The sequence below is a fragment of the Mesoplodon densirostris genome, chromosome 11 (assembly GCF_025265405.1).
Source record: "Mesoplodon densirostris isolate mMesDen1 chromosome 11, mMesDen1 primary haplotype, whole genome shotgun sequence".
Classification (NCBI taxonomy): domain Eukaryota; kingdom Metazoa; phylum Chordata; class Mammalia; order Artiodactyla; family Ziphiidae; genus Mesoplodon; species Mesoplodon densirostris.
In genome coordinates this window covers 65,777,266-65,799,607 of record NC_082671.1, presented here as the reverse complement: position 1 = coordinate 65,799,607, position 22,342 = coordinate 65,777,266, and the positions used below count along the sequence as shown (strand labels likewise).

General features: G+C 46.9%; 1 protein-coding gene across 1 annotated transcript in view; it reads right to left on the bottom strand.

Moving 5' to 3' along the window:
- The window catches only part of EFCAB6 (EF-hand calcium binding domain 6), a 242,863-nt gene that overhangs the window by 159,182 nt on the left and 61,339 nt on the right, over positions 1-22,342 (bottom strand). Inside the window, 2 exon segments of the mRNA XM_060113119.1 lie at positions 3,857-3,969; positions 7,912-8,048. Of these exon segments, the coding sequence (XP_059969102.1) occupies positions 3,857-3,969; positions 7,912-8,048 (250 nt within the window).

Here is a 22,342-nt window from a genome sequence, read left to right as displayed (position 1 = left end):
AACATGGGCTCTCAGAGCATAGAAGCTGTGAGAGCCTCACTGAGAGACAAGGGAGCCACGCAGGTATCACTCGGTGAGGCAGGTCTCAGCCCCGGCTTTCTGATGCCTTGGTCCTGCACTTACTCTGCGCTGGGCACTGCTACTCTAATGGGGGCTTAGAGGACACACACAGCACGTCTAGGGAAACCCCTTGGTGCTCCGTAGACAGCACGCCAGGGTGGAGGGCGGAGGCGGGGCCGAGGCGTGAGGCCCGCCCCGGGGGAGCTCACCCCCAGTGCGGGACCTCCGCCGTACCGCTCTAGCTGCTTCTGCAGGCTGGCCAACAAACTCGATGAAGCCACGTCCAGTGACTCTGCTCACATCACAGTTAGACCAGCTTTCGCTCTTCTGTGCAGCTGAATAATTCCTGCCACCTCCCGATTTCCCCAAAATTTCCTCTGAAGGATTCTAGCTGATTTGAAATGGAGTAGAGAGGAAATCCAAAACTTAAGGGGGCAAGTATGTATTTCATAGGTGCAGCAAAAGGAATTCAGCCCCCAATGTCATTTCTTCATGTGCCCAAAGATTTGGTGCTCTTGACAAGCAAGGTCTTGATGGCGTCTTCAGAACAAAAGTAGCAAAAACAGAAATATGCAAAATTCACAGAAAACAAATATTGTTCCATGTATAGAAAAGTCACAGATAATGGGCTGCTGCAGATGAATGGAGACTCCCTTCTTACAGTACTTAATAAGAAGCAAAAGAAAAAAATAGTAAAATTAGTAAAAGTAGTAAAAATAAAAAATAAATGTATTTATTTATTAGCAAAGCAAATAAATAAATAAATTTACTAGCATAAACTGAAGCAAGAAGAAACTTAATATGGGCAGCCAGAAAGTTTTGCTTCCAGTTATGGTGGATTTGCTCATATTGAAGCAAACCTCCCAGCAGATAACAATTATAAACTCTAGCCAAAATATAAACAAAAAACTCTCTGAAGGCAATGGAGAGCAAATGACATAAACTGGAGTCAACCCTTGGAAAAATGGAGTTTCTTGTTATTTGGCCTTTTGCCTGAGGGCAGGCTTCACCTGGAACCTTATGCTAAGTGGCTAGAGTTTAGATATAAACCCAGGATCTTACTGGTTTTAGGAATCAAAAAAAGAGAATTCAGGACTACCACAGCAGCTAAAAAGTAAGGAGGGAAAGCACAAAAAGAAAGGCATAGCAGAGGATCTCCAAAGCCCGTGAAAAAACTCTGCCAAAATCACTGGCTAACACTGGGAACTATAGATGTGTAGAGCAGAAAACAAGATGCCCAGCTAAGGCTAAAACAGCAGAAAAAAGATCTCACGTGTTGACCCCCTCAGGGAAGACAAAGATTAGTCTTCTACTAAAGTAAACTGGCTACTAAAACAAAAACTTAAATTCTTCAGAGGAACATAACAGACTCCATAGTCTCTACAATGCAAAATTTACTATATCCAGGATAAATTCCAAAATTACTAGACATAGGCAGAAAAAAAAAATCCCACAGGAAACTATGATCCATATTTTTTTAAAAAGGTAATCAATAAAGACCAAATCCTAAAATGACCTAGATGTTGAAATTAGCAGGTTAAAGTTTGAAAGCATTTTAAAATTTAAATTTTTTAAATAAGTGAGAATATGAAGGAAAATATACTACTAATGAAATGAACAGATAGGTATTCTCAGAACAATAGAAGCTGAGCAACATATCCTGTATTTCCTTTGTTTGTTTGTTTTTTGGCCACACCACATGGCTTGCCTGTGTTTATAGTGTATGTAAAAGTATGATGTATGACAGCACTATAACAAAGGACAGGAGAGAAGAATTCAGAAAATGCTTTTAAAGTCTATAATTCATGTGAATTAGTATAATATTATCTGAAGATAGATTCTGATTAGCTAAAGATGTATAATGGAATAAAAATACTCAATCAATCCAAATTTCTTAAAATTACACAAACTCTACAGGAAAAAAGTTGGGGGAAGGGGCTGGTGGATAGAGAAGGAAGGAAAGGAGCATAACACAAAAAGGCAAAGATCCCACCTTGGAAGAAAATGTAATTCAAGGTACAAAATTACTTTACAGAACATTTTAATAAGAACACGAATTCATTAAAACAAGAGCTCAATAACAAGATGGTAAAACAATAAAATGAGAGGGGAAAACAATATAGTAGGCCAAAGGAAACAACATTATAGAAGTAATTAATAAAGTGGACATAGCAAAGAGTAGCATAGACTAAAGTGAAAATCAAATTACAGGTATAGCTAAAAGGCCTAAGATGATCCTTGTGAGTACAGAGGAAAAAGACAAAGAGAATAAAGCACTTCAAGATAATTTAGTCAACAGAGAAGACAAAAACAACTCAACATAAGGGTAGTTTGTATCACTGAAGTTAAACTGAAAAGTGGAACAGAAACTTTATTCAAAGATGTACAATATTACTAAAAAACAAACAAACAAACAAATCCTTGAAATGAAGAGAGAATTGAATTTTCAGGTTGAAAATATACTGTGTTCTGGAAAATTGATGCAGAAAGCTGAACACCAAGACATTTCCTAGCTAAATTCATTTAGCACCCTGGAGTCAAGTTTTCTCATTTAAAAAAAATGGGATAATAATACCCACCTCACAAAACTGTTGAGAGAAATAAAATTAAAATTAAGGTTTAAAAAGTAACTACATAGAGCACAATAAATAGATGCTTTTTAGTGTTATTTTTTATGTGACTTGTTTTGTGTCTTACCTGTCCTATTAAAATATATATACATGTACACATACATACAAACACACACACATACACCCACGCACACATACTTCTTAAAGTTAGATTATTTTCCTTGGCTTTGTACCCAATGAAGGATCTAGTAGTACAGGGACTTGCACATGAACTAACACAATGTCAGGGATGAAAGCATCCTTGGAAGGTCATATTGTCTAGTAATTCCCCAAACTTGGAAGGCTTTGAAAAGTAGAGTCCTGGGGTCTGCTCTAAGCTATCTTGGTTAGTGAAACTGAGCTGAAATCTGAGAATTTGTCATTTTTAAGTTTGCTAGTCAGGCAGATCTGGGAATCATAGAAGGTATTAGTGCATATTTGCTGCAAAGAATTGCACTGAAACCAGACAGGGACAACCCATCTTGAATGAGCCAGTACACACGTGGTAAACCCCTGAGGCAAGAAACCGCTTGCCTCAAATGACCAAAGACCTGGAAGGGAGAATCTCTGATTGCATTTTTCATATACCCATCCTCGAGGAACTGGACCCCTGCTCTCTCCAGAACTGTGCAACTCTGGGCATTGTGTTCTAGAGGCTGGGATAAAGACTATCAGTGCGAGGAAAGTTTTTCCTTCTCAAGGTTGTATGCCTGCGTGAGCCCGGCCTTACATGTCCAGTATAACCATACCATCTACTCAACTATTTGCCCTTTTGTATCAAGATTGTTCCCATCGTTAAAGGAGTAACATGTTCATTAACAAAAAATTTTGAAAACACAGAAGTAGCAGAAAGAATCAAACACCCAGAGACATATCACTTAAAGACAATCTATATTTTGGAATTTCTTTCCAATCATTTACTGATATTCCACATACTTTTTCCATGTTATGATTAACTTTATGGAAATCATTGCTTGTGGATGCACATTTTACCATGTCTATAGGCTGTGACTCACTTAACCCTTTTCCTGTTGTTAGGCATTTATGTTATTCTTATAAATAAAGATACCATGACAGTCTTTGTGGATAATGCATTTTCCATATTTGAAAGTGTTTCCTTAGGACAGATTCACAGACGAGGAATTACCATGCCAGAGGATACTGAAATCATACTTTAAAATACTTACCTTGACTTCCCATAGAATATTTATGGTTCAAGTCATTATTTGTACTGAGGTTCTTCAAAAAAACATTATAATCCACTGCAGTATCTTTATCAATGTTGTAGTGTTTTGCAAACCTAAAATGGAACTGTTCATTAGTATTCAGAAATTATGATACAGAGAATCTAAATGAAGCAAGTTTTTTTTACTAAGGTATCCTTTACTCTGGGGTTGGTGTTAATTTTAATGTGTGTTTCTAGCTAGAGCTGGAATAAAGAAGTAAACCCTACGAAATGTTACTGTAAGATTTTAAAAATGCAGATACTCCTGAAACTAACACAATCAACTATACTTCAATTTGAAAATAAATAATTAATTAAAAATGCAAATATTTAGGAGGAGATCACTTCACTCTCTCTCTAGATGGCTGTGTACAGATCTGCGTGCAGAGGTACATCTCCGGACCCACTAAGGGAACGCCCCCTGTGTGCACCCCATAGGGTCTTCTCCCTTCTCTGGTGGGGGTGGCTGAGGAGCACCCCTGCAGTCAGACAGCAAAAGCAGGTCCCACTTCCTTTAATAATTGGGGGGAATGGATCTGGGCCATGAGTCAGCATAAAATTTCTATAACCAGAGAAATCTAGAGCCGGTGGAGGAGAGAACATAGCCCACTTTCTTGACCAAGAATATCATTTCGCAGAGAGAAACTGTGCCCAGGATGGCGTATCGTGTTAAAGCAGTCAATGATGGGAGCGGGGGAGCTTTTCTCGGAGCATTTTAGGATGTCTATGCATAAAGAGAAATTTTGAAAACACTTAACCAAGGTCTCTCCCTGAAATACACTGAGATACTCTTTTTTTAAAGTTAAGATAAATACAATGCTTGGATTCTTTTTTCCTCTAAAATGAAATTACTATTATTCAAACCTGCCACTTGATAAATGGTTTTCTAGATGATTTCTGCATTATTACATTTATAAACAATTGACAGTTTTTAAATGTTTGGTTATATTATCTCCATATGTGTTGGTTTCTATAATTATCTAATTTCATGCTGCTTTCTAAAAATTTAGTAATTATCACTTAAAGTAGTTGTTATTTTTCTGTTTCCGAATTTAACAAAGAGTGATGTCATGTATTCATTTCGATGCATACCTTTTTTTCCACTTTGATGAATCTTGCCTATTGTTCTAGTAAGAAAAATTATCTTGAGATATATGATAGCTGCCAGATGTTCATCTTGAAACTCCCTAAATAGCTCCATCTTTCATCCACAGACTCTGTCTGGCAAAAATAAGCTGTAAGCACGAGAACCCAGAAGGTGGCACCTAAAGTGTTCCTTTTTGAGTTGCCGTCCTACAGAAAGTCCCGGCTACTATGCAGCTCCAGGAGAATGTCAGGATACCGATAAAAATCTCATCACCAACTTTCCTATTTTTGGTGAAAATTCAGCATCCCTTCAAACTGGTATTGGCTCATAAGAGAATCCTGACCTTTCCTAATGCCCAGCCCACCGCATTCATAATACCTGCTACATAGTCACTGAGAACAGACAGACACAATTCCATGGTAATATTTCCTACGGATAAAATTCAAACACGAAGCCTCAGTACTTCTCGAGGATGCAGTATCTCCAAAGGCTTTTTTAAACAAGAATCAAGGCATGGGAGACAGAACCATTCCTAAGACATAGCAACCAAGGCCATTTTCCCAGGGACCTGAAGTGTGGGCAGGAGAACTCACACATGTGCAGACACCCAGGGCAAGACGGTCACATGGGAAAGCCGACTTCAGATGCAAAGGGAATGATGCCAATTGACCCACAAACCTCTCCAGCATCACCACCTAGAACTGTGCCTTGGGCTTCATTCATCTGCCCAGGCAGCAGGCTGAATTCTAGTGAGTTTGTTTGTTTGTTTCTTTCTTTGTTTTTCAAGGTCTCTCATAAATTATTTTACCCGGATTCAAATACTTTGTCCTGCAGGGCAATGGAGAGGAAAGTAGGGTGGTGTGAGATGGAAAAGGAAGAACAAAACCCAGCAGGTCTCGGGACACTCTGGCTAAGTATGGAACTTGGAGATAATCTTCTCCCCCGCTCCTTGTTTCCATAGGCTGGATGGTATTCTGTAGCCAGAAGAGAACTGTTTCTCAAAGAGTAAAGGGCACTCGTGGAATCTTTACAATTATGATAGCATCAATGTGAAACGAGCACCTATTGCGTGCCAGGTACATTGCAGGCGCAGAATCTTCATGCCAGCCTTGCAAGGTGGGCTCCTCAGTCCCCATTTCTTTAAGAGAGAGCCGAGTCTCAGAGAGGCCCAGGAGCTTCCCGAGGCCCCGCAACTAGAAAGGGCAGACACAGACCTGACCCCAAGCGTGCCTGGCTTCAAAGCCCAGGCCACTCCTACCTCGCTGCACGCCAAAGGCTGATATTAAATAGAAAGCTGTTAGATAAAAAAAAGGATTCAAAACTGCATTGTGTTTCCTGCTCAAACACTAAAAAGGCAAAGTTAATACTGAAGCAGCTTCTCAAGGAAAGAGTATATTCTTGAGCTTCGATAAGAAAAGCATTAAAGCAATTGAAGAAATGGTTACTTTTGATCTTCCGCTTTTCTATTCTGAAGGAAAGCAATTCTATTGTGTTAAGTTCCTCAAGCCTTATCATGCAAACAGTATTGTTTTTGAGGCTTAAAAAAAAATCTCAAATAAAAATTTGTGGAGTTCTTTACTATTCAATACTTGTGAGATGGGGAAACAGACAGTAACATTTTTTTATAGATTTACTAGGTTGGAAACTGCAGTGCCAAACACAAGGTTTATTGTCAAATAAAACACTGTTTTGCTTTTTGATTGCTTGTTTTAGAAGAGTGTTGCTTCTGTTCTATAATTGCGTGCACAAAATTATTTAATTTGTTTTGTTTGGATCTTATTCTGGACATTTTCCCAGTCGGAAAGATGTAAAAATTAAAACATCTATTATGTCTTTTATATTCTGAGGTGGGTTATAAGGAGAAAATAAAAAAGAAGAAGAAGAAAATATTCAAAATACTTGGAAATATCCATATTTTTAAAGTCTCCTTGCTTTTCAGACCCTGCAGTGCCTGTGAGGTTGTCACATGCCCTCTAGACTTGTTTTTGCTCCAGGAGCAGATTCTTCCACTAACAGAGGCAACATCGTCTTTATAACACTATGGAAGCAACCACAAAGGCCCATTTTAGTAGCAATTTATAACTGCGGTGTGATGTGAAACTCTTAGGCTCAGAGTGAAATCATCAGGCTTGGTACTTTTGTTAATGGCCCAGAGGATATTCAGAAAAGTGGGAAAAAGCAGGAAGAGGAGGAGTGCCTCTTGGCTGAGTACTATATAAATTAAGTTAAACACGGCCCCCCCTTCCAGTAGCTTCCATTCAATTCAAGTAGCCACAGAATCCAAGCATTTGGCTTTTCTGAATGATATGGAGTTTATTGGAGGTTCAAAAATATGTCTCTGCAGGCTTCCTCCACACACTGCCCTCTAGTCAGGAGCAGGTGGCGGCTTTCAAACGCCAAGAATCAGCTAACGTCCCCCTGCTGCAATGCCCACCCTAAACTCAGCAACAAAGTCCTCAAAGGAAAATTAAGCTTCTGTTATTATGTCAGGATGGAGAGCCAATAGGGAGCACATCAACCAACGAATAAATCCTGAAATTTTTCATTCTTCTCCTAACCCCGGGCTTTGAGTAAAAGTCAACTGTGAACTGGAAACCCATGGGGTGGTGGGCGAAGTCCCAGGCAGGCAAAGAGAGACCACTGGTGATGGATGACTTAAATCATCGAGATGCGTTCAAAGCTGCAGGCCAGATGACTCTCACCCGCGGGGACTGGAGGAATTAGAACCGCTAGCTCTCACTTCGGAGAATTTGTGGAGAGCTTCACGAACATGGCAGAAATGCAGATTGAGGACCTCTTTTAAAAACAGTCAAGACAGAGAAGGCAGGAGGGAAGGACGCTGCCTGGATCCAGTGAACCCAACAGGTCCCATTTTGAAATTGGCTGAAAGTCCTCCTGAGCAATCTCTCACCATACCTTCGTTTACTTACTTTTTGTATTCATCATCTTTCATCTTCAAACAGAAGGTCTCCAGAACCCTCCTCAGCGCACGTGGTTGGACCAGACCCGTCTTGTTAACATCAATGAGCTTAAGGGCTTTGATAACAGTTTTAATGTTTTTGAAAATCTGTGTATAAAAAGAGATTTAGGAAAAGTCAAAAGATCCAGCATTAAAAATCAAGATGGTAATAAAAAAAAGTGAACGTGTTTAAATACTTCTTGTAAAATAAAATGTTTTCAAAGACTCACAGTCGTAGGTATTGCAAAATGACATATCTAGGGAAAAAAGGACACTTTACATTTCTTGAATGTTTCAAAGCAATTTTCTCTGTAAATGGTCTTAGTAGGTTTAAAAAAAAAGAACTTTTTCTGATGTAGAGCGGTAAGTCTCATACACAATTCATTGCATTTTAGAGCCATATGAAAAATCTTTTTTGTTAATTGATACTTTAAAACCGTAATTCTGGCATAGCTGGATTTGGACAATTTTTATTTTTCATAGCCATATGCAAACCATTTTTACTAGGAGCTGAAAAATATGAGTGTATATTTCAACCCCTCTGAATTTTTAAAAGATATTACAGAAAAGTTTTATAGTGATCTTTCCCAAATTCAGCAAATGCATATTTATTGGGCACACAGACCTGAAAGGCATTTGGTTAGGTCCCGTGGAGACGCGGGGCCGTGTGCCTGCCCTGAGCCATTTCTAGGTAAAGCAGAGAAACATCCGCCAGGGCTCACCCGTGCCAAGCACAGAGCCCTGTGACTGCACTCTCCCGAGCCACATGAAGGATGTACCGTTTCCCCACTTTCAGATAAAACCGAGGGTGGGGGAGGCCACATGAGTTGCCCATCATTACCTGGTTAGACGATAATGATGCTGGGGTTCAAACTCAAGTCCACCCCCAAACTGCACCTTCCGCAGAGCAGATAAGGCATGTAAATATTCACCAAGATAGGAACCATGGGAACAAGAGCCAAACACCAGAGACAGACAAGCGAGGAGCTGTGGGTCTTCACACAAGAGAACAACACTTCCAGCAGAGCCACCTGGGAGGCTTCCTGCAGGAGGTGGCATCTGAGCCAGGAGGGGACCGGGGCAGGACAGGAAGGCACTGAGTACAGCTGGGAGTGAAGGGGGTTGTGGATGAAGGGTGATGAACGTCTGGTATGGCCAGATCCTGGGAGGTCTGACTCTGCATCCTGTACTAGATCACATCCAAGTCCAGCCTAGACTCGGAGGGAAATTAGTGCACCTTAAGGCAGGAGTTTAGGGAAGACTCTAAGATGAACAGGATTTTCCCTAGTTTCCTCAACGCCTCCTCTGACGGGTCCCTACACTGTCTCTGACCTGAAGGAGCCTCCTGCCAGCCCCCTTCCGGGGTGGCCGTCTTAGGGATCACGCAGGAGGAACCACTGAGCTGGACTCTGCCCCAGCTCCTCCTGGCTGGGTCATCTGCAGCCCTCCTGCCTCCGCCTCCCCGCCCCCCGGGGAGGTTAACCGTCCTCTGACTCAGCTCCTGTCCTCCTCCCGTCCAGAGGTCACCTGCCTGCTCAAACTCATGCCTCGTCACCACTGACTGCCCTGCTCCAAAACAAAGTCCCACATCCAACGCCCCCCATCTTTCAGCCCGAACCCCAACACCCTCCTCCCCTCCGGGAGGTCCCTCTCCTTCTCACGCCTCCCCACGGCCCATCTTTTTTTTTTTTTTTTTTTTTCTTTTTTGCGGTATGCGGGCCTCTCACTGTTGTGGCCTCTCCCGTTGCGGAGCACAGGCTCCGGATGCGCAGGCCCAGCGGCCATGGCTCACGGGCCCAGCCGCTCCGCGGCATATGGGATCCTCCCAGATCGGGGCACGAACCCGTATCCCCTGCATCGGCAGGCGGACTCTCAACCACTGCGCCACCAGGGAGGCCCCCCACGGCCCATCTTTACAGTGACCCAGTGCCTGTGTGCTTGACTGCCACCTCCCTCCTCCTGCCTCCCCGGTCTTGGCTAGACCCTAACCCTGGTCAGATCCAACTCACCGCCTCTTCCAAGCGCCTGATGCGGCCAGAGAGGACGGGCCATCGAGCACTCACCTGGGTCCCCTCACTCAAGACCATCAACCCTGCCAGCATGCGCGCGTGGTGATGCTCGCCTGGGCGGTCCGCTCACCCACCACCAGGCACCTTTCCCACCTTCTCTGCTCTCCGCCTCCCTTCCCACCCCGCCTCCTTCCTCTCCGCTGATAACCTTCCTCCTCACTTGCAGAGAAACCAGAAGCAACTGGACGGCAAGGCCCCGTGCTCCCCGACACGCCCAGCCTGTGTGCCTCCGCACCCGGCCACCCGGCCACCTGCCTCCGGTCCTGCGCGGGGCCGCCGCCGCTCTCGCGCCCATCAGGAACTGCTCGTGCCCCACTGTGCCCGGCTCTGAGCTCGTGTCCACGATGACGAACCATCTGAGAGGTGAGCCCTCCCTCCTCGCCCCGCCTCACCCCTGCCCCCAGACACTCCTTCCCTTTTGCAGAAATCCCCCCTCGCAAGCTGTCTGTGCACCCTGTCTCCAGCCTCTCTCCCCACACATCCTATCAGTTCTGTCTGCACCACTGCACAGAGACTGTGACCTTGTCAGGGCGACCCTGCCAGGCCTGGCGGCTCCTGGGCACCCATCTTGCTGTCTCCGCAGCAGCCCTCCTCCCAGCTCACCGCCCCTTCTTCCTGGATGTATGCCTCCCCCCCGGCTTCCACACTCCCGCCCCGGGTTCTCCTCGGCTTTCTGGCTCGGGCTTGGCCTGGTCCCTGCCGGTCCCTCCTCATCTCCCGGCCTCTGAGCTCTGGGTACCTGCGGACTCGGGCCTCGGGGCTCCTGGCTTGTCTAAACACACTCCCTCCCGGGCGGCCCAGGCCTGTAGCCTTAATGAGCAGCTGATGCCTCTCAGTGTCTGTCTCCAGCCCTGGCTCCTCCTCGGAGCCCCAGTCAGGACGTCCAGCTCTAGAGGCCAGCAGACGCCCAGCTTCGCCCCGTCCCACGGTGGCCGGGCCTTCCCGCCAGATTCTTCACTCACATCCCACATCCAGGCTAGCCCGAGAGACCAGCAGTCCTCCCTTCAGAACGTTTCCAGAACCCAGCCCAGTCTCTCCGCCTCACACCCTACTGGCTGGGCTGGTGCGACGGCTTCCCACTTGGGCCCCCAGTGACCACGCCCGACCCCACAGCTGAGGCTCCAGCAGCAGCCAGGGTTCTGTGTAGCTAAGGCTGAGCACGCCCTCCAGTCGCTCTCGTCCCCTCCAGGTCAAAGGCCAGAGCCCCGGAGACAGGCTCCTGCCGGCCCTCCATCCCCCCCAGCCGCCCGCTGGCTCATTGCCTTCAGGCCACGATACGGTCTCTCTGCTTCTCGTGAGTGCCGGCTAGGCACCTCCTGCCTCAAGGCCTTTGCATTTGCTGTTCCTTCTGTCTGGAAACTTCTTCCCCAGACACCCACTGGCTCTGCCCTCACTTCCCGCAGGTCTTGGCGCAGATGTCATCTGACCCAAAAGGCCTTTCCTGATCCCACCCCCAGCACTCATCTTCTGCAGGGTACTTCCCACCAATGAATTTAATGCTTGTCTTTACTGTCTGTCTCTCCCTCTGGCAAGTGTGCTCCCTGAGAGCGGGGCCCTGTTCACTGCTTCACGCCGGGGTCTAGAACAGCCTCTGGCAGAGTGTACATGCTCAGTAAGCATATGCTTGAGTAAATGAATGAATGAATCCATCTTCTTTTCACCTGCCTGGAAAAAAGCCACACTCTGAGGAAGCCTTGTTATATGTTGACGAACACACACCTCCTCGGGGCCAATCCTGAATGTAATAATGATTACATTCAATGTAATAAAGATTACAATAATACGATAATTGAACAAATGTGAATTGGATGTTTGCAAGGCCCTGTGCTGGACTGTACACACATCTCCCACTTCTACTGACTAGAGAGCATTGGCTGAAACGAGCTTAATATTCAAAACCAGGAAGTCCAGGCAAGGAAGAGCTGGGAGAGCATCAGCTGGAGCGAAACCGCTCGTGCATGTCCACCCTCAGCTCCACCACTTTGTCTAAAAGCACAGGGCCCCAGCCGCAGAGACCGCTTGTGCCTGTGGCCAGAAAAAACCCCTCGGTACTTCGTCTGCTGCCAAACCCTGATTCACCTCTTCTGGGAGCACATGAGGCGATGCGCTTTTTTAAAACCCAAAGTAACCCAGATGGACCCAGCGTGGAAAGCAGGGAAGCAGCAAATCTGGCACAGAACTCACACCCACCAGAGGTATGTCTCCAAGTTTCTTATCATTTGTCAGACTGAAGTTTGGCAAGATCTACATGGCGCTGCAGATGGTGAGGCTCATCAGAGGCCCCAGAGTTAGGGCCGTGGTGTGAAGACTTGTCCCACCCGGTGACGGTGACGGGAAAGAAGAAAAACACAAAGGAGTAAAAGGACCTGCCCCTGCGTCGCCCCGCTTCCCTCTCCCTTGGAAAGGGAGAAAAGGTGGGAGAGGAAACGCAGAGAGAGAAATCGGGATGGTGTGGGCAGCATCCAGCTCCTCTCTGGGCCAGCCAGACGTCTGCCATTTGGCTCCAACTGGGACACGTGTGCATTAAGAGCCACCGACTCTGAGCCTCCTGTTCCTCCCACCCCAGCCCCAGTTCACACCCCCCAAGGCCCTGGGCTCCAGCCACACTGAGCTCCCTCGCTTCCCAAGCCCTCCGGGGTCTCTTCACCACGCCCAGAGCCCTGGACGATCTGACCCCCACCACCTCCTGACCTCTCCCGCCAAGTCCCCTGGCCCTTTCCTGCTCCAGCCACACAGGCCTCCCTGCGCATTCTCACACACACCAGGCGCGCTCAGCCATCAGGGATTCTGCATGTCTGGCTCCCTCCGCTGGACGGCTCCCTGACGCCCTCATTCAGGTCTCAGTCACGTGCCACCTGCCCCAAGAGGCCTTCCCGATGACCTGCACAAAAACACACCCTCGTCCCTTTTCTCCTTCGCGTTCACCCACACCTGCACGTTTCATATTTCTGTCTCTGTTTATTGTCTTTCTTCTTCCATTGAAATGTAAATGCCACGGAAGGGGATTTGGTTTCATTTGCTGCTGTATCCTTAGGCTTACAACAATCCCTGGACAGAGTGGATGCTCATAAATATTTGCACAGTGAGTTTACAGCCGTGTTGCTGCCCAAACGCCTTCCCGTCCGCTCCGGGGCAGGAGCTGGCGCCGTCTCTCCTGCTCTTCTGACTGCACTTCCATCCCGACACTGGCCCCCTGACCTCCATCTTGACATTTTGGTGAATTCCTGCCTGAAAGTGGTACCCAGCTCCTCCCCCGCAGGAGGGGACCTCCTTACTCCCTGCCTGGCCTCTGCTCTCCAGGAGCTCCAACCCCCTTCACCTCCCCACTGCTTCTCGGGAGGAGGGCTCAGAGAGGGCCAAATCCACGGAGAGAGGAGAAATGCTGCACAGCTCACGGGAGGAAAGGGGCCTCCTCCCAAATCTAGCTTCTCAGAAAGGAAAGCGTGGTCTTGCCCTGTGAGGGCCCAGAGACCAGCTTGAGAAAGGTGCTCTCCTGGCCCAGCTCCAGCACCTGTGGTGGCGGAGCTCCCTTTCCTGCGTTCCAGGTGATGCAAACTCCTGCCTGCTGCCTGTTTTTATATGCCTGCAAGCTAAGAATGGCTTTTACATTTTTAAACGGTTGGAAAAAATCAAAAGAAGGATATTTTGTGATGTGTGAAAGTTATCTGAGTTTCAAGTTTCAGGATCCAAAAGTAAATTTTATTGGCGCTCAGCCACGCCCCGTTCATTTATGTAAATGAGTTGCCTCGGCTGCTTCCCCTACAGGGGCAGAGCTGAGTAGTCAGGCTGAGCAGTCTGGCCGGCCAAAATACAAATATTTACCATCTTCACAGAAAAAGTTCACAACCCCTGTTCCACTCCCTCCCATGCAACCCCAGACATCTGAGTGGGTGGTAGGTGTCAGGCAGCTTCAGGTGCACAAACACCGAAGCAATGAGGATTTAAAAAGAAAACCAAAACAATAGCTAATTATGACGTTAAGGCTCAAGAGGCAGGAAATGGCCTGAGGCCCCTGAAGACCTGCCCTCAAGTCTTCTCTTCCCCACCACCTGCCCCAGACCCAGTCCCCGCTCCATCCTGGGCAGCCAGGGGCCCAGCCAGGACACACTTCCCCCGACCCATGCTCTGAGCCCTGCGCCAGGCTTAGGAGTGCGCCGCCCTGCCCGGCCCCCTGCTAGACCCCCCATCTCCCTGCTGCACCCCAGGCCCCCAGGGCCCCCAGGCTCCCCCTGCAGCACCACAGACCCTGCGAGAAGGGCAGCATCTGACCCTCTTCTTTTCCTCAGAGCCCCCATCTGGGGAGATGACTGAGCCCTGGGGATGAATCAGAACCAAGCAATCTAGGGAAGCGAACCACAGTGAAGATGCACTAAAAGGTTCGCTTCTTCCATCTGGACAGCAGGGCTAGGAAAAAGCAGGCTAGAAAGCCTAAAAGTTCTGAAGTATGGCTACATAAACCAGGACTTGTTCACCTAACATTTCAAGAAAAGGAAAAAAAAGCCCCATTTCACACAAGAGTACAAAAAGAGGAAGTGATTACTGAAAAGGAAGTGATAGGAGCAGAATTAAATTAAAACTTTCCCCAAAAGATTTAGATGAATTCATGGAGGGCAGACTCACAAGTGTTACTACATGGAGCAGAGAATATCTGTCCTGAAGAGTAAAGCCAGGGAGGGAGTAGGGAACAGAAACCTCCTCCAGATACAGAAAACTACAGAAAGCACCCCGGGCTGCCATCGTTTGGGTAACCTTGGAACAGTGACCTGACTCTTCCTAACTTCAGTTTCCTCGTTTGTGAAATGAGAATGAAGAAGGGCACTGTATCACCGTGTGCAGATAAAATGAGCTCACGTGGACTTCCCTGGCAGCGCAGTGGTTAAGAATCTGCCTGCCAATGCAGGGGACACAGGTTCAGTCCTTGGTCTGGGAAGATTCCACATGCCGCAGAGCAACTAAGCCCGTGCGCCACAACTACTGAGCCTGTGCTCTAGAGCCCACGAGCCATAACTACTGAGCCAGCGTACTACAACTACTGAAGCCCGTACGCCTAGAGCCCGTGCTCCACATCAAGAGAAGCCACCGCAGGGAGAAGCCTGCGCACGGCAACGAAGAGTAGCCCCTGCTCGCCACAACTAGAGAAAGCCCACACACAGCAACAAAGACCCAACACAGCCAAAAATAAAATATAAATAAATAAATAAATTTATAAGAAAGAAAGAAAGAAAAAAATGGGTAGGTATAGTAGAATTTCATCAAAATTCATTAAAAAAAAAAAAGAAATGAGCTCATGTGTGCAGGTACCTCACAGGGAACATACTCAATAGATGGTGGTCTGATAGGAATTGCTGATCAGGACCAAAGGCTAAGGACAGAGATATAAATAACCAGATAACCACACACACATGCTGGAGAATAGTAACTGGCAGAACCAGCACTAATCCCCCCACACCAGCCAGCTCCTCTACCTCTTTCAGAAAGTCTTGAGTGGACAGGAGTCCAGGGCCAAGAACAGGGCCTGGATCAACAAATAAGTGTTAAGTGGATGAATGTATGGATGATGGATGGATGGATGGATGGACGGATGGGTGGATGGATAGATAGATGGATGATGGATGGACAAAAGGACAGAAGGAAGGATGGATGGATGGATAATGGATGGATGGACAGATGGAGGGATAGATGGATGCATGCATGCATGGATAAGTGATAGATGGATGAACAGATGAACAGATGGATGGATGGATGGATGGACAGATGGATAGATGGGTGATTGCAGCATTCATGGGGAAGGAGCTTTGGTGAGCCAATGAAATCCTTGTACAGACAGGACAGGTGCCTGCAGAACGGCAGATAGGCATGTCATTTCTGTGGACACAGTGATCTGCTCTACACCTTCCTGGGGGAAGAAACTGAGAATTGAACAGAAATAGCAGAGCAGGAGGGGAAGTTTAGAGTGGTCTACCTGCCGATTGTTGGCATGGACAGGACATGTGAATTTTCCATGAGTTAAGTGGAGAACAAGAAAGGTAGAAGGCTAACAATGAAGTATCAGAAAGAGAAATTAAGGAAACAACCCCACTTACCATCACATCAAAAAGAATAAAACACCTAGGAATAAACCTATCTCAGGAGGCAAAAGATCTGTACTCCAAAAACTATAAGACACTGATGAAAGAAATTGAAGATGACACAAACAGATGGAAAGATATACCATGTTCTTGAATTGGAAGAAACAATATTGTTAAAATGACCATACTACACAAGGCAATCTACAGATTCAATGCAATCCCTATCAAAATACCAATGGCATTTTTCACCGAACTAGAACAAATAATTTTAAAATTTGTAATGGAAACAAAAATGACCCTCAAACAGTCTTGAGAGAGAAAAACAGAACTGGAGGAATCATACTCCCTGACTTCAGACTATACTACAAAGCTACAGTAATCAAAACAGTATGGTACTGACACAAAAACAGACTGATAGATCAATGGAACAGGAGAGAGAGCCCTGAAATAAACCCACACACTTATGGTCAATCTATGACAAAAGAGGCAAGAATATACAGTGGAGAAAAGACTGTCTCTTCAATAAGTGGTGCTGGGAAAACTGGACAGTTACATTTAAAAGAATGAAATTAGAACATTCTCTAACACCATATACAAAAATAAACTCAAAATAGATTAAAGACCTAAGTGTAAGACTGGATGCTATAAAACTCCTTGAGGAAATCATAGGCAGAACACTCACTGACATAAATTGCAGCAATATTTTTTGGATCCATCTCCTAAAGCAAAGGAAATAATAACAAGAATAAACAATTGGGACCTAATTAAACTTAGAAGCTTTTGTACAGCAAAGGAAACCATCAACAAAACAAAAAGACAACCTACTGAATGGGAGAAAATATTTTCAAATGATATGGCTGATAAGGGATTAATATCCGACATACATAAACAGCTCATACAGCTCAACATCAAAAAAACAAACAACCCGATTAAAAAATGGGCAGAAGAATTGAGTAGGCATTTTTCCAAAGAGGAAATGCAGATGGCCAACAGGCACATAAAAAGATGCTCAACATCGCTAATCAGCAGGGAAATGCAAATCAAACCCACAATGAGAAATCACCTCACACCTGTCAGAATGGCTATCATCAAAAAGAACACAAATAAAAAATGTTGGTGAGGATGTGGAGAAAAGTGAACTCTCCCATTGTTGGTGGGAATGTAAATTGGTGCACTATGGAAAACAGTATGGAGGTTTCTCAAAAAAAAAAAAGAAAGAAAGAAATAGAACTACCATATGACGCAGTAATTCCATTCCTTGGTATATAACCCAAAAAACCAAAAACACTAATTCGAAAAGGTACACGCACCCCAATGTCCATAGCAGCATTATTTGTAATTGCCAAGATATGGAAGGAACCTAAGTATCCATCAACAGATGAGTGGCTAAAGAAGGTGTGGTATATACAATATATACAATGGAATACTACTCAGCCATTAAAAAGAACGAAATTTTGCCATCTGCAGCAACATGGATGGATTTGGAGGGCATTATGCTAAGTGAAATGAGTCAAATAGAGAAAGACAAATACTGTACAATACCGCTTACATGTGGAATCTAAAAAATGCAACAAACTAGTGAATATAGCAAAAAAGAAGCAGACTCACAAATATAGAGAACAAACTAGTGGTTACCAGTGGGGAGAGGGGAGGGGCAACACAGGGGAAGGGAAGTGGGAGGTACAAACTGTTGGGCGTAAGAGAGGCTCAAGGACATATTGTACAACACAGGAAAATAGCCAATATTTTGTAATAACTGTAAATGGAAAGTAACCTTTAAAATTTGTATTAAAATTTTTTTTCAAAAGAAAAAGAAAGGCAGAAGGCTTGAGCTGTCCTGCTCCCAGGGCTGCTCCTCAAGTGAGGGGACAACACACAGCACGAGAAGGCGAGGGGGACCACCGGCAGGAGGGCTGAGGAGGTGCAGGGGGTTAGGCCAGAGCTGCTCGTCACCAGAAAACCACAGAGTTTGGAGGCCCCCAAAACACTGCCTTAGTAACTCCCCATGTGCCCCACGAGATCAGCCTTTACCTGCTCCCCACAGAGGACACCAGTGAAGGGAGAAGGAGGTCAGCTCCCCTTCCTCAGCCCTCGTCACGGATCCCATGAACCGGGGAGGAAGGAAGCAGAAGGAGGGAGAGAGTCGCCGACGAGCCGGCAGCCCCCCTAGCCCACCCCCTCCCCCCGGGGCCCGTGGAGCTGGAAGGAGGGAGGAGCGGCCAGCTGAGCTGCATCTGAGCTCCGGGTTTAAAACTGGACTAGTCTACGCTGGGCTTGTTCTACCTGAACGTGACCAGAGAGCCGTGGGATCTGCTAAGACAGCCTTCGGGGACGAGGAAGGCAGATGCGCCCACGCCTGCGTAAGAAGCAAAGAATCAAACTGCTTCATATTTGTACCCCACTGAGTTCAGATGGTTCAGTAAACTGCTAACAGTGGATGTGATTCTTACTCTATAGTTCTTTGTTTAAAATTCTTTTTATAGCACTGGGAGCTCCAGGAAGGAAAGCTGTGAACCCAAATAAATATGACCACCCAGACTTGAAAGGAGGTGAGAAAGGGCCTAAGGTTTCCTCCCTGGAGCCCAGAATTCCCCCTCTCCAGGCCTGGCTCTGGTGGGGCCCCTCCCGGGGGGAAGGCAAACCTTCCTCAGACCAGAGGGCAACCTGCACCATGCTATCCAAATTGGCTCCTGATTCGATGTTTTCTGTTCCCTCCTCACCTGGAGCCACCTTCCTCACCTGGTTTCTAGCAGCAGGGGGTCGGGGCCGGCAGCCCACCCACCCGCCTGCGGACTGAGACGCAGGGGAGGGGGCCTCTGGCTGCCCCTCTGTCTTGGCTCCGCAACAAAACGCAGGGTTCGGCAGCCACTGCTGTCAGTCTGGCACCTTTCTGTCACCACGACTAAACTCATTTTAAATTTAAGGAGTACATTTTAAAAATTGAAGCCAAGAAAAAGGATTTCTCTTACAATAAACACATCAATGCTCATTTTCCTTATTATTCTACTTTTGGTTATTTCGTATAAAATCTTTAATTAAAGTTTTTCTTTGAAATTGTCATTATCAACCCAGAAGAAAGAAAGGGGGAAAAAAGAACAACACAGCTGTGCAGCTATGAAGCGCTATTCAGGACTAAATGAACTGGAACGGAATAAGTAGCCTGACTGTTATGTTCTTGGTTTTGGCTGTGTATTCTCAACAGCAGTCTAACTTGTCACTTTATATCGATTCCATCTGTTTACACTCTGCAGAGTATTGGCTTCCTACCGTGAACATTTCCTATCTACCAGCTGGTAGAGATGGTCCAAACCAGATAGGAAAAAATTAGACTACATTCAGAACCTCATAAACACAAACTTTCAATCTGGGGACGCCGTGTGGACGGAGCGGCGCTGGCACTGCTCCCCTTTCACAAAGGGGCTGACTTCCGCTCCCGGCTCCGATGCTGCGCCCCCAGGCCAAGGACTAGGCATTGAAATATTGAACAGATGCAAACCCTGCCTTTACCACAGACTGAATAAGCTCACATAAAAAGACATCTAACGGAGACCCACGAAAACAGAGAAACAGGGAGCAGACTAAAAAAGAGCTACAGCAACCTAAAAGTCATCGTTGCTATGACAGAGCAAAAATCCAAAAATCTGATTTGGGGTTTCCTTGCAGCCACAGTGAAAAGGGAAACTTCCTGTTCTATACACCACAGGCCACATATACCTCCCCCTACATTTGATTTTCATTTTTAAAATGCCCACCTGCCACAAGTAGCTTAAAGTCGTCTACTAAGAAATTCTAGCTACTCACTGAACTTCTGACACAGCTATGAAAATAAGCCCCAAGTCTAAATACCTAGGGCTTTAAAAAGGCTGCCAAATCAAGGAGAAATATTTCCCATCTCTCCTTCTTTCTAACCTAGCCCACACTCATAGGATGGAAGCTTCTCCCCAGGCACCACAGGCCAAGAATACTGAGGCCCCTGTCACCCCGACCCCTGACCACTCATAGAACAGAGCTGCACACCAGGAGGGGCAAGCCAATCCCCTCCCAGGAACTCCATGGCATCCCTCACACAGCAGAGGTGCTCAGCAAATGCAGGCTGACAGTGATGGTGAGGGGCTGACTACTTCCAGGGCCTGGGGACAGGTACCCCCGATTCCAGCTGCTCTCCCATCAAGTGCATCCATTACTCTGCTGACACCGTCTCCTAAATTCCTCCTGTCTCGTGTCATCATCCCCTATCAGAAGCCTTCAATGAACTGTCACCAGCAGCACCACCCTTTGCCCCACCCTTTAGGGTTAATGCCTCCACCGTCTTCTCCAGCCTGCACTTCAAAATGGCTCTGTCCTGGGGCTTCCCTGGTGGTGCAGTGGTTGCGGGTCCGCCTGCCGATGCAGGGGACACGGGTTCGTGCCCCAGTCCGGGAAGATCCCACATGCCGCGGAGCGGCTGGGCCCGTGAGCCATGGCCGCTGAGCCTGCACGTCAGGAGCCTGTGCTCCGCGACGGGAGAGGCCACAACAGTGAGAGGCCCGTGTACCGCAAAAAAATAAAATAAAAAAAGAAGGCTCTGTCCTCTGTTCCATCTTGCCTTGAGAAACAGAACTCCCCACAGAAGCGTCACAGAGTTGGTGTCCCCGCCCCGGCCACATCTCCACTGCCTTCAGCTCCGCGTCCTCTTCCACCAGGCTGCAATCCTGAAAGCTGTCCCGAGTCCCCCCCTCTGCCCCGTCCTCAGCACACACTGACAGCCCAGCCACGGTCCAACTCAAGCTCCAGTCTCACCTTTCTCTTCAAGCTTTTCCTGGCTACTCCAATTACTGTGAACTTTTCCTGCAGAGCCTTATTTACTCATCCTGCAAATACTTATTGAGCTCACATTAGGTGCTCAACATGTTCTGTTTGAAAACACAGGATCTGTTTAAGGCACTAAAGTTCCAACAGTGAGCAGGACAGAGAAGGTGCCCACTCCCAGGGAACATATTTCCTAGTAATGAACAAGTAAACAAACAAAACCTCAGGATGTTCTAAGTTTCGAGGAATTTTAGATAGTGTAGTCCAAAGAATTTCCAGGGGGGAGACCTCTCATGCTGAGTGCCAAAAGCCAGGTTTTTGTCTGACATTTATTCAGCAGGTGACCAGAAGCCACAGGGCATCTTAACCAATGGGGTCTGATGAGATCTGACTCATGTTTTGAACAGATAGCTCTGATGTCATGTGAAACGGAGACTGTAAGAGGCAAGAATAGGAACAGGAAGGGCAGTCCAGGGGTTACTGACAGTGCCCAGGGTGGAGACCCAGCGGCAGTGGGGATGCAGAGGTGGATGGGCTCAGGATATGGCACAGGATGCAGCCAACAGGACTTGCCGGTGGACTGGACTGGGGAGAGGGGCTGGTAAGGGAAAGATGGGAATCAAGGCTAAACCTGTTTCTGCTTGAATGACCCAGTGAACGGTGGAACCATTTACTAAAGATGGAGGGAGGTCCGGAGAGGAAAGCTTCTCGGGGTGTGGCAAGGAGGACCATCAGCAGCCCTGGTTTGGTCTGTGGACAGAGGTGAGTCTGGGGCTGAAGATGGAGATAGAAACATGGGCGCCATCAGCACACAGGCCTCTTCGTAGCTTTAAATCGTAAATGACCACGTACTATCATTTAATCTTCCACACAATAGCTCATTTGTCATATCTCCTCCAAATGTGAACTCCTCTAATTTTTTGAGTAACTTCTATGAGCCCTGCACTATGGTAAGTTCATTTTATATTTATTCTCATAAATAATTCCAACAATATTGGAAAAATCTTGCTATATTGCTTCCCCATTTCACAGCTGAGAAAAAAGTTTCCAGAGAGACTGGTTTGCTCAGGGTCACTCAGATAGTGAGTGTCTCAGTTCAGATGCACACTCAGCCTGCGGAGTCCAAGGGCTCCAGCCTCCCCCACGCCACCATCCCGTCCCCCCACTCTACCATCCCACCCCCCACGCCACAATCCCGTCCCCCCAACTCCACCATCCCGTCCCCCCACTCCACCATCCCGCCCCCCACGCCACCATCCCATCGCCCCCACTCCACCATCCCGGCCCCCACACCACAATCCCGTCCCCCCAACTCCACCATCCCGTCCCCCCACTCCAACGTCCCGTCCGCCCACTCCAACGTTCCGTCCCCCCACTCCACCATCCCAGCCCCCACACCACAATCCCGTCCCCCCAACCCCACCATCCCGTCCCCCCACTCCACCATCCCGCCCCACACACCACCATCCAGTCCCCC